Consider the following 12,208-nt stretch of genomic DNA (forward strand, 5'->3'; position numbering starts at 1 on the left):
ATTTTGTGTCTAAAACGTCGCATTTTCAATCTTCAAAGTCTGGAAATATTCTCATAAAATTTAAAATTTGTTTAATGTAAACTTTATCTAAAATTCCCCTATTGCGATTTATTGCAATTTTCATTCATAATGTTGTATAATTTGCCAGTGAAACTGCATAATAGATAATAAATTTTAATGCGTAACCTTAGACACAATTCTTAGTCCCTCCCTCTTCCTCTTGCCATTTGTTAACGGCAATCGCCATTAGGAAACGCACTCTCTTTTCGTCTTCGATCCGTTTGCTTTGCCGGCTTCTAGTCACGTGCAGTGCTCTAATTATCTATAAACATCTGTGAATTACGATGGCCGATGAATATTTCTTTGGTAAGTTAAAATAACTGAAACATGTCGCTTCATATTCGTGGTACACATTTTTTGATATCGTTGTTAATAATGATAGAAAAGTAATACAAAAATTGTTGTGATGCCGGCTATTTGCGCGCCATTATTGACGGCCATTGTTTACATTATCCCGGCAAATTCTAACGAAATTGTGGGAAATATATCAGCATTATTTCAATTCTCACGCATTTTTTCAAGTTCTGGGAGAAAAACGCGTTATGGTCGTCAATGCGGCACGATTTCATTTAAATTTCGCGATGGAAGCTCATTTTTTTTGTAGCAAAGCATGAAAGATGCGTAATTCGCTTTGTAATGGGTTTTTTGCGTTGTCCTCGTACCCAACACGGGTTTTGCGCCGTTGGTTTTCGTTGATGTAGATTTTGGCCGTTTTTTAGCTTTGACGCTGAAGGGGGCTAAGGCTAGTGAGGTGTGGGATCCAGAAGCCAAAGGGGCTGAAGACTACCAAGGTGGCCACAAACTCATCATCAAACAAGCTTTGGTAGGCCCTGAAGCCACAGAAGGCGAAGTAAATGTAGTTCAAGTGGAAGCCATGACTTGGAAGGACTCTGTTAAAATCCCAATTGCTTCATTGAAGGCTGGTGGAGCAAATAACCAAGTAGTTTTAGATTTATCATTCCCTGATCCTCCAGTCACATTCAGTCTTGTACAAGGTAATGGACCTGTACATATAATAGGGCATCATCTCATCGGTAGTCCAATGGAAGAGTTTGATGAAATGGACGAGATGGAGGAAGAAATGATAGAGGATGAGGAAGGAGAAGAAGGAGCCGTAAGTCATTTGTCTTTTTTCATACTTTATGTGAATTCTACTATTCATCATTGAGTGAAGATATCTGTGTTTAATATTTATTGGTAATTGCAAGAGTTGTATTTGTAGGACGAAATGAAGAATAGTAGAACAAACAAACGAAAAGTTTCAAATGGAAAATCTAATAATAAGGTGTGATTACAGAATTTCAGTACAACACTATTTTTTAATATTGTTTTCCTTTTAGGAAGAGGATGAAGATGATGAGGAACCTAAAAGCAAAAAGGCCAAAACGGTTAACAATTCAAAAGGGAAGACTCCTGTTAAGAGCAACAGCAAAGCAAAGAAGTAATTTAAGTTTTTCTTTTTTAATCATTCATTTTATCATTAATGCTGTTTATGTCTCATTGGAATTGGACTTGATTTTTTCTGGTGACCTTCATTTTTTTTAAAGGACCACTATTGTAGGTGATTTATATGTTAAAATGTTTTTGACATATTGTCCAATTTCTTTTATTCCATAAGTAACTTTTATGTGAAGTATGTAAGACGAAAGAAACCTGTTTAGGTATTTATTTGTGAAATTCAGTTGTTTGTATATACTACAATCTCATTAAAATAGTTTTTTTCTAATAAAATTGTCTTTTCTATATTCAATTTTATCAAGAGCTGTTTATGCTCTTTAAAATGTAAATTATGAAGTGCCGAAATTTGCTTTTTGCAGTATGGTTCAACATTATTGGCCATGAGAATTTTTAATGTTTTTTTGGTTAAACAAATGACAGACATGTTCCAAAAAGTGTCTAAGCATGTGGGGAGTTTGACAAAATAAATCAAATTTGAAACATTTGTGTTAATAAGTGTATAGCTAATATTAGTAAATATATAAGTAGATCATTGAAGTACATATATAAGAAACTCTTAACGACGATATTTTTTTTAACAGTTCATATTCTAAACTAAAAATCAGCAAAACAAAGTCGTGTTTTTATATTTTACATATTCATGAAATGTGTCTACAATTGTTCACTAACAAATGATTGTATTTGCTTTTATGGAAATAAAATGGCATTTATTCTTTTCATAAATTTAAGTGTAATACTGATTTAAAAGTACTAAAAAAAACTAACTTTTCAAAAGCATTTATAGTAAAAATTAATGACTACGTTTCCATGAGGAACCAAAAACGATTTGAAAATGGTATTGGTATTGAGTACGAAAGTGTACATTTTAGTCCGAGAGCTGATGACGAATTTTGGGAAGGTATTTTAGGCAATCGGAAATTTAAAAAAATGTACTATTTGAATGTTAGTGAATCTGGAATCGAGAGTCGCTAAGGGCGTTTGCGGTTATTTTACTACTGCGCAGCATATGACATTTGCAAAAATGAATCCCAAAAAATATACTTTAGGCAGTCTGAAATTTTTATGGCAGATTTATTAATTGATATTAAAAATATGTGCAAAAAAGCCAGACGAATACGAGGGTTTTAAATAATTCCCCGACGCGAATAATAGTATGTTATACGCCAAGGTAGAGAAGACATTTTTTTAAGCCGAGGTAGTTTATTCCCCGCGAAGCGAGGCTTAAAATTGTCTTCTCTAGCGTGGTTCATATACTATTTTTTTCACTACTAGATCCGTTAAAACCCTTTCTAATAATAATTATTAATTAAATTTGTTTGTCCGATGCGACGATCCGAGTTCTCATTTTTCAACGGTTGCTATGAAAATTGAAAATCGTCTGTCTACGTTAACCAATAAAATCAAAGAAAATCTTTCGTTGCTAGGTGACGGCTGTTCATTATTGACCTTGGTTAATAATGAAAATTATTATTAACCTTGGGAGAGAAATTCTACTTCTGGGGTCGGTTCGAGAGTCAATAATGACGCCTTCTGAGACTAGTAGTGAAAAAACATTTATTTTTCACTTTAGTATAATTGCATGATAACTCCTAGGATACGAAATACGTAAACATGTCCATAACAACCGGGGAATAGTACAGGGCGTAATAAGAATAAGCGGGTGTAATGAATTCATAACGCCTTCATCAATTCAAAATTGCAAAGATGCCTTTTTTTTTTTAAGAACACGTATGCACCACGGCGTCACCGAATGATTACGCCCATCGAACGATATCCATCTCTCGGGCTACAGCCCTCGAGCTGGATTCATCGTTCTCCGGGCGTAATGATCGTTGTAACGCCCTTGGTGCATAAATAGCTATTTAAATAAGTGAGACAAAAAAGTCTTATGCGTATACATAGGTCCGAGAGAGATAGTTTATCGACGTCTGCCAGCAGTAGCTAAGGAAGGCCCCGGCTCGTTTTTTAAAATAGATTGTTAAACAAATCTTTTCTTCAGCAACGCCGTTCCTTACTATAGAGCCTATGTATCTGCTTAGATATTCTATCTATATACATGTGATGTCAATTACCTAATAGTTTGTTTCCCAACTATATGCAGTTGTATCAGTTTATAACACGAACTACGTGTATGTAGCTATCTCTTTTCAACACATGTCAAACAAGTTCGTTGCCTCTGCTACGTTCGCTATTAAGATGGTCGCTCTATGCATCTCACTCTAAACCGTCGATCTGAGTAACATAGAACTATTGACGTCTGTCGGACTCGGGACGGCGTCAGATAAATGCAAAACTGCTCATGCGCATCATCCATAATTATTGGAAAAGTGAATGATATTTGGATTATTCAAAGCGATTATTTCGATTCATTCGATTATTGAAACACATTTATCAATTATGCCCAACACTATAAAATACTTTTTTGTTCGACACTGTCAGAATTTGAGAATTTTCTCTTGTGTGAACGGATTTTGATAAATGTCACAACTTGTCAAAACGAAACGTCAAGCTAATTTTAAAGATTTTTAGCGATTTGAAGCCTTTAAGGGGCTCGTCGAACAAAAAAAACGTTGTATTCAACTCGTTCTTCTGTAATTTGGGCCTTTTTTGGCACTCGTGGACCTTTAAAACTCGAGTGAAACGAGAAAAAAAGCCAGAATTATACACACGAACTCGTTAAATAAATAACTATGAATTTAAATTTAAATTGGCAGAAATTATCCCTTGCTGTCAAATACGGACAAACGGTATGTCGTCTTCTTGATCCAGGCGTGACGTCACTGCATATATTTCTGATATAAACTATACCTAATATTAAAAATTTGCTTCAAATATGCGAATTAATATTGTCTGAATTAAAGTTACATATGAAAAAAAAAATCATTAAACTAATTTCAGATTAACAGGAACAAATTGCTATGTTTAGAAATAATATTTTTCGAATTTTCGTTAATAAATTTATGGCTTTTATATTAAAATTAGTTTAATATACAGTGCGTTTGTAAAGTTCGGAAAAAATTCCATAAAACTGTATACTCAATTTCATATAAATGTGCATCTAAGCAAGCCATGAAAATCTGATTTTCTGTTGGTATTAAAGCTAAAGCTGGTGATTTTGACTTTCAAAGTTGCTTGCTCTGCGCGAACTCGATTTGACTAATTTTTCAGTTTTGTTGTCCATTTTAACATTGCTGCTTTCAAAAGCAATGTTACGCCTTTTTACTGATTAAATTAAAGTAATTCTTATTTGTTTTTGTCTTTGTATTTTTATCAAGTAACGATTTATTGGACATGACCTTTAAAAATGTGACTTTTGTAATGTAACTAAATTAAAGGTGCTTTTACACATGCACAGCTCACTTGATGAACATTTATATGAAATCAATTATAATAAGTATTAAGTAATAAGTATTAATTTCTCGAAGAGGTCAACTTTGTTTTTAAAAAGTGCATATTGTTCAGTACTTTACTTATGTTGACAGCTTTTTGTCTCGTAATTATGACGTCATCAATATTTTTTGTAAAGGACAACCCCCAGGTAATCTTGCATTTTACGGTGGCAAATGTGCGCATGTGCAAACTTCATATACTGACCCCCTGTTGTCAACGGTATAATTTGCTAATTTACTTTCAAAATATAAATTAGACAGGGCCCAATTTTTATTAAGAAACTACTACCGCGTTTAAAATTAATTGGGATTCAACAATTTGATCTGAAGCAACACATTTTCGCCATATAATAGACATTTCTACGCATGCGCACATTTGCCACCGTAAAATGCAAGATTACCCAACCCCCACTTTTTTCTTCTTTTTTTGATAGATCTTTGTATTTTGGCCGTCACTTTCTTGACATTCAAGTAAAGTGTAAATAAACCTTTAGGAATAGTAACCCCACTTTCGATTCTTGTCATTTTGACAATCAATTTAAACTGTTTGAAGCTCAGATATTCCAAAAATCCGACATGAATGACCAAAATTAGAGCAATCCTATAGTCCATTTTTTTATTATAGTCCGATGAGCTTAGTCCGAATCAAGAAGTCGACATGACCTGCGTCTGCTTTCGACATTTGACAGCAGTGCGAGTGCATGGTTCTACCAATATTTGAAACTTTATTTAGGCAACATGAGACAGATATTGTGTTCTTTCGTGCTTTCTTGGTATTTCTGCAAATTCATTCATCCGTTTTAATTTTATCTTTCAAAAAACCCTTCAGAACGCTTTTGATACCTAACTATTTACATATCAACATAATAGGTCAGATATATTAAAAATTGTTGAAAACAGCACTAAACAATCACGTTTAGACTGTCTTTCTTTCTTCCTAGATTTTGTTTCGGCAACGCCATGAACACAAAACAACTCTCTAGGAATTAGTTTACCCCCTTACCTGTTAACTTCCAGTCTTGCAAGTTTCCGCGCAATTCCAATATTATTTTTGCAATTTACAAATTCTGCAAAAGGATCTGTCCACATGCTTTTCGTTGGCATCATACGGAGGACATTTCAAGCAAAATTAAACAAAATTATCACAAATAACGTGATTAAAACGTAACCTAAAAATTTGACGTCGTCGCTAGTGGAAGAAACGTACAATTCGCGTCTTGCTCTAATCGCACATGCTAAAGCGAGATGCATAGTGGGACACGCTTAATACAATACGTACAAGAATTCAATAGTTTGTTTACATTATGTTGAAAAGAGATAGCAATATGACAGTTGTTCTGCTTTTTAATTGATACATCGGACTATAATTAAAAAATGGACTATACATAGATAACCTGAGGTAAACGTTCTGTGTAGTAGAAATGACAAAATAATTTAGAGTTTTGAAATTTACCACCCAAAAAATAACGTTCATAATCAAGACGGTAATCATGATGACAATAAAGTACGGATTACAATTTTTTTTTTTTGAATTGACATAATGACGGCCAAAATTTTTTGGCCGGCATATAAATAGTACTAGCTGTTTCTGTTAATCTGAAATTAATCTAATGATTTTTTTTTTCATATGTAATGTTAATTCAGACAATATTAATTCGCACAGTTGAAGCAAATTTTTTATATAATTGACAATACAATTATATACAGGTGTTTTCGAAGTTGAGGCGTTCCTTTTAACATGTGGTAGTACTATCGCGGCCAAAATACTTTGGTCGTCAATGTGACATAAATGGTATTCAATTGTAAAGCAAGCTTTAGGATGTTTAACCTTATTTTTTACTGTTGTCAAAATTATTTTAATCCATCAGTGTCATACAGGTGGGGTAAATCCCAGCTGTGGAGGCAGGGTTCAAAAGCAAAAGATCAACATGGTCGCGGTTTAGACAACCTTCAGAAGCAAGTAAGACGATTCTATATTTATCAAAAACTGAAGGTGCCATATTTTTGACAAGAATAATGTGAAATTGTCATGTATATTGACATTAATACTTGATTTACATTTGAAGTGTCAAAAAGTGATGACCAAAGTATTTTGGCCGCGATAGTATGCGTTGTTCTAAGGAGTTTTAGCCAAAATCATCTTAGTAAAATGTGTACCGCAATGAAGATACAATTAATTAATTTTTTTGAAACCGGTCCTGCTCAAATTTGCGCTGATTTGTTAGAAATTGGAATTGACAAAAAAAAATCAAATGAGCATGGACGTCAATCAAAAATACTGTCAGAGTTGTCATCTAATTAGTCGAAATAGCTTTATTATTAGGAAAATAATGAGCTCACAGATATGTTGCAAATGTATGGGTAATGTTATCACGTTATCAGAATGCAGCTGCGGCGTCCAGAGAGTACTGCAGAGCAATTTCCAGAAAGACACCATCCTGGGCCAGGTTAGTTATTAATCAAGTACAGTTGCGGAATTAAAATTTCGGGCACTATTTTTCTGTCACTTCAACAAAATCTTTGTAAAGCACCTTCTACTGTCATCATGACTGACATTCAAAAATTAAACTTTTCTGTGTCAGTCACCCAATCAACCCAATCAATTTTGAATATATGTTGCCTACCCGTTATTATGCCACAAATGACATTTTTTGAATGTCAAAAAGACAAAAACATGACAAGAGTAAAAAATAAGGTTCCTTATTAACGTAAAGGTTGTTTTAGAGTTTATATCATGACATTGACAATAGTGCCCGAAATTTTAATTCCGCAACTGTACAGCGGAAAAATGGACAGGACCGGACTCAAAATTTTAGAAAACAATAAAAATATACAATTAATTATCCGTTAATACAAACATTTTACTAAGAAGATTTAGGCTAAAATTCTTAAGAATAATGGGTCGTATGATTTCCCTTTCATTAAAGTTAAAGAACGTCGTTAAATTGTTTTGTCTCTGTCTAACATAGTGCTTGTCATATACTCTCACTTTGTCTAATCAATTATTTAGCTAATGAAAGGCTTAACGAATGGGAAATCATACGGCCCAATGTGTAGTACCTCGTGTTACAAGGAACGCCTCAACTTCGAAAACACCCTGTAGAATATCAATATCAGATCAGATATAAGCTCTATATTAAGAAAAGGCGTTGCTGAAGAAAAAATGTATTTAATAATCTATTTTAAAAAGGGAGCCGGGGTCTTCGCCTTAGCTGCTGCTGGCAGACGTCGATAAACTATCTCTCTCGGACCTATGTATACGCATAAGTCTTTTTTGTCGCACTTATTTAAAAATAAAAAAAAAAAGTATTCGCGTAGGGTAATTATTTAAAACCCTCGTATTCGTCTGGCTTTGTTGCACATATTTTTAATATCAATTAATAAATCTGCCATAAAAATTTCAGACTGCCTAAAGTATTTTTTTTGCGTACACTAAAAAAATAACTTTGAGTCAGTCGGGCTGTACTTTAAAACCGTCCAAATAATCTGGCCTTCTTATTTCTGTAATCTATTAATGTTAAACTAAAAAATTAATATAATTTCAAGTTGCCTAAAGTATGTTTTTTGGGATTAATTTTTTGCAAATGTCATGTGCTGCGCAGTAGTAAAATAACCGCAAACGCCCTTAGCGACTCTCGATTTCAGATTCACGGATATTCAAATAGTACAAATTTGTATACATATTTCTGATTGCCTAAAATACCTTCCCTAAATTCGTCATCAGCTCTCCGACTATTTGAGTAACGGGTGTTTTTTAAAATTTGGCGTTCAAGAGACGATTGTGAATGCACTATACGTGGGCCAACCAACAGATGTAGTAATAAAACCGCCCCTTAATGCCCGCGTATTTTAAATAGCAGCTTCCAATTGGCTCATTCAAAACGTGCGCAGATTTTCGAAAGCCTGATATACATCCACAAAAATAACTTGACGGCATCCGGCATCTCATTCGTTTTAACCTCGCTTCGGGAGTTTGACCACGTGTTTATGTTTGTTTGTTTTCTTTGTCATTTTTCGATTTGTATTACAAAATAGTTTTTTTTCAAGACTTTTGGTTCTCTATTTGTTAGAAAGAACCTGTTTCATTGTGAAACAGGCTTCGGCGTATATCGTTCTACGCAACTAGGCCACATCCCCTTTTTTTATTACTATATCTGTTGGTTGGCCCAAGTATAGACGGGTTACGGATCACGGATCAGCTGTTTAAATCTTACGTTTTTACATGGGTGGTGCGCTCTCAATCGACTCTCCAACGCTAACTTCGACGCCAGATTTAAAAACACACCCTTTAGTTTCAATACGTATAATGAATTCCAACTTTAAAAAAACGATGCCTGGCCATAACAATCTGACAGATTTCATCCTGTATATCTGAAGAAAACTTTGGTTAGGAATTTTGAAAATTTTGAAGTCACAATGTTGCCATACTTATGTTACGCTTTTGTACGAATCGATTGAAACCATAGAAAATAAATCCCTAGAAATGAACCTTCCGTGTTAGCAGACGGAAACAGAAACAGCGAATGTGCTGCCAGTGGTCGGGTGGTAAACTACACTTTGCGGTTCTGCACATGACGTTGACTTGATTTTATTATCGGCTATAATAGGCGCTTTCCTTTTGCACCAAAACTCAGATATTTTTGCTCAGATCAGTTTGGTTCACTTACGGTTGGCTTCAAAAAAAACGGGAACTGTCAGAAAAAGTTCTGTCAAATTTTATTAAATTTTTATAGTTTGAAACGGCCTTTTAGAATTTAGGTTAAAAAACTGTACTTATGTGTCAGAAATACTACTGTGAAACAGACACAAATTGACATAAATTGACAAATTAAATTTCCAATTCACATTAGGTAAAATTTCGTTTCCCGTTTTTTTTTTAAGCCAACTGTATGTACGCGTTCCTTTTGCTTTTGGCTCAGACAAATAAAGTGAGATTTTTACTTCCCCCTTCCCGATGCTGCACCACCTCCGACAGCAGATGCAGATAACTGAGAATTAACTTTAACTCACTTTGTAACATCGGTGGTGGGGGAAAAATATTGGGAAAAAGTAAAGCGAACCATCGCGTAGTTTTAAGTTATGTTTTGTATAAAGTGTTTGGCACAAATATAATTATAAAAAAATAGCAAGATATACAAGCTGCAGAGAACAAAAAATGGGTGGATCATCACTTATTTTATACCATAGTTTTATAATCCACAGATATTTTTCTCTAGTGAGAATGGGGAAGCAGAAACATTAAAATCTTTTCTGGACAAAGTCATTTTGAAAAAATTTTGGGTTTTTTTAGGTCAGATCGTTGTAATTAGACCACGTGACATTCTGACATTCGACATTAGAGCTTAGCGTTCCGCGCCCGCGTTTCTTTTAACCGGCTTCACTCACAAAAGTCAAACTGATCTGAGCGACTCAGATCAGTTCATCTCAGCTCACTGCGTTTGCAAAAGGAAAGCTACTAATATAACACAAACCGTGCTTGCACTTGCAAAATGGCATTTTATAGCCTTGTGATACATAAAGGCGTTTGTGGCCCGAGACGTCAGTCGAAGGCCATAACACGCCAAGGTCGAAGTTTTGAATTTTATAATAATTTAGGTAGATTCAATTTTAAAATAACGACACAAAAAACAAGAAGGTGGAATAAGCCAGTTATTGTTATTACCGTAGTAACGTTATAAGTAAGGATAGCCATTGTTAATTTAGTGCGTGTTCAGTTTTTGTAGTGAAATATTTAATGGAAAAACTCTAGAAAAATGGAAATAACAGAGGTATTTTCTGTTGACGACGAAGATGTGGTCGTTTCAGAAGAAATATTTCAAGCAGCCAACTACCGAAAGTCTTCTTCCGTCCAAATCGCAAGACAAGTATGAAAAAGAATACAGAAACTTTATGGACTGGTCTCAAACTAAGAAAATCACAGGCAAGTGTTCCGAAGATGTTCTCCTTGCCTATTTTTTGGAAAAATCAGAAAAATATTCAGCAGCTTCTCAGTGGAGAGCTTCTAGCGGACGGTAAAAACTTTTTCTCCCTACCGGTTAGAAATGTAGGCTGTGGATACCTCATTTGAGGTGAGAAAATTCAACTTTCTCGCTAAGGTAAGAAAGTTAATCATGAAATGTTTATGGTAAAACTGTACCAAAATACAAATGTCAAAAGTGTCAAAAGTGAAATAAGTTATTGATAAATGAAAGCCAATTCAATGAAGTAAGTTGGTAGGTCAATCATATAATCTGGAAAATAAACAGATAAGCTAGGTAGGTAGATTACTTTACCCTGTTTATATCAAATTTTCGAACAAACCTCAAATCTTCAAATGCGATGATGACAAGTTAATTAAACAAATAACACAACCTACTATTAATTCTCAAAATTTTCGTTTTAATCACGAATATAACCATCTTTTTTGACTTTTTTCAACAAAGTTGTGCCGGTAGGGAAAAAAATTGTATTCAAACCTTGTTAAGAAAGTGTCCTTGCAGACCTTAGGCACTTACAAACCTCGTCTACGACTCGGTTTATAATCTTTGCCTGCGGTCTGCAAGAAACCACTTTCTTACCTTGGTTTGAAATATACTATTATTCGGAATCGTATTGTAATATGCACATTCCTAACCTTATACGAGGGCGGAAAGTTAACCATTCCTTTTTATATTTACTTCCCTCTCTTGGTCAGTAGTAGGCCACTTTCCGCCCTGTTATGACGTTTTTCCAGTGGCGTACACGAATTGTCGAAAAACGGTAGAAATGAAATTGCATCAAATTAATTGTTTATTTGCTAAAAATGTAATGATTCCGAATAAAATAGTATACAAACCTCGGTGGGAAGGTGTTTCATTCCTGTCTCGGGCATTAGTTCACCTCGGCTACGCCTTGGTAAACTATCTTAGGTCTCGACAGGAATGAAACACTTCCCACCTCGGTATGTAATCTACTATTATTCACAATCGGTTAGTAACGTACAGCTTTTCTAACCTCTTAAAGGTTAGAAAGTGAGCGTTTACTCGTGTACACAACAACCGGTGAGTAATGATGAAAAGAGGAGTCAGTAATGAGTCGTAAGCGGTCAGTAATGAAACCCATAACTGACCTGTGGTGGCGCTACTGTAGCACCAATCGCGAAAATCTCTGTACGTTTTTCTGATATCGTAATTTGCTTTTCTCAGGTAAGAGACTGAGTATTAATTTGTGTGCGAATTCCTGCAATTCTGGGGAGGGTAGGTACATTCTATTTCACTATCGCACATTTTGTGTGTTAAAAAATGTGAGCAAATCTCAATTTGGTTTGACTTTTGTGAACTAAA

At 34.6% G+C, this 12,208-nt stretch overlaps 1 protein-coding gene across 2 annotated transcripts; it reads left to right on the top strand.

Moving 5' to 3' along the window:
* Positions 1-206: 206 nt before the first annotated feature.
* On the top strand, positions 207-1,791 carry LOC138127434 (nucleoplasmin-like protein). 2 transcript variants are annotated; one of them, XM_069043509.1, is made up of 4 exons: positions 207-366; positions 780-1,174; positions 1,283-1,345; positions 1,401-1,791. In XM_069043509.1, the coding sequence occupies exons 1-4, from the start codon at positions 345-347 to the stop codon at positions 1,503-1,505; spliced, it is 585 nt and encodes a 194-aa protein (XP_068899610.1). In that variant the 5' UTR covers positions 207-344; the 3' UTR covers positions 1,506-1,791. The 2 variants fall into 2 exon arrangements, with proteins under 2 accessions (XP_068899610.1, XP_068899611.1); XM_069043510.1 differs by lacking the exon at positions 1,283-1,345.
* The last annotated feature ends 10,417 nt before the right edge of the window (positions 1,792-12,208 follow it).

The sequence above is a fragment of the Tenebrio molitor genome, chromosome 3, assembly GCF_963966145.1.
Source record: "Tenebrio molitor chromosome 3, icTenMoli1.1, whole genome shotgun sequence".
In the NCBI taxonomy this organism is placed as follows: Eukaryota; Metazoa; Arthropoda; class Insecta; order Coleoptera; family Tenebrionidae; genus Tenebrio; species Tenebrio molitor.

Coding starts and splice junctions, on each gene's coding strand:
- LOC138127434 (XM_069043509.1), top strand. CDS start 345: ATGGCCGATGAATATTTCTTTG. Junction 367..779: donor GGCCGATGAATATTTCTTTG/GTAAGTTAAAAT, acceptor GCCGTTTTTTAG/CTTTGACGCTGAAGGGGGCT. Junction 1,346..1,400: donor ATGGAAAATCTAATAATAAG/GTGTGATTACAG, acceptor TTTTCCTTTTAG/GAAGAGGATGAAGATGATGA.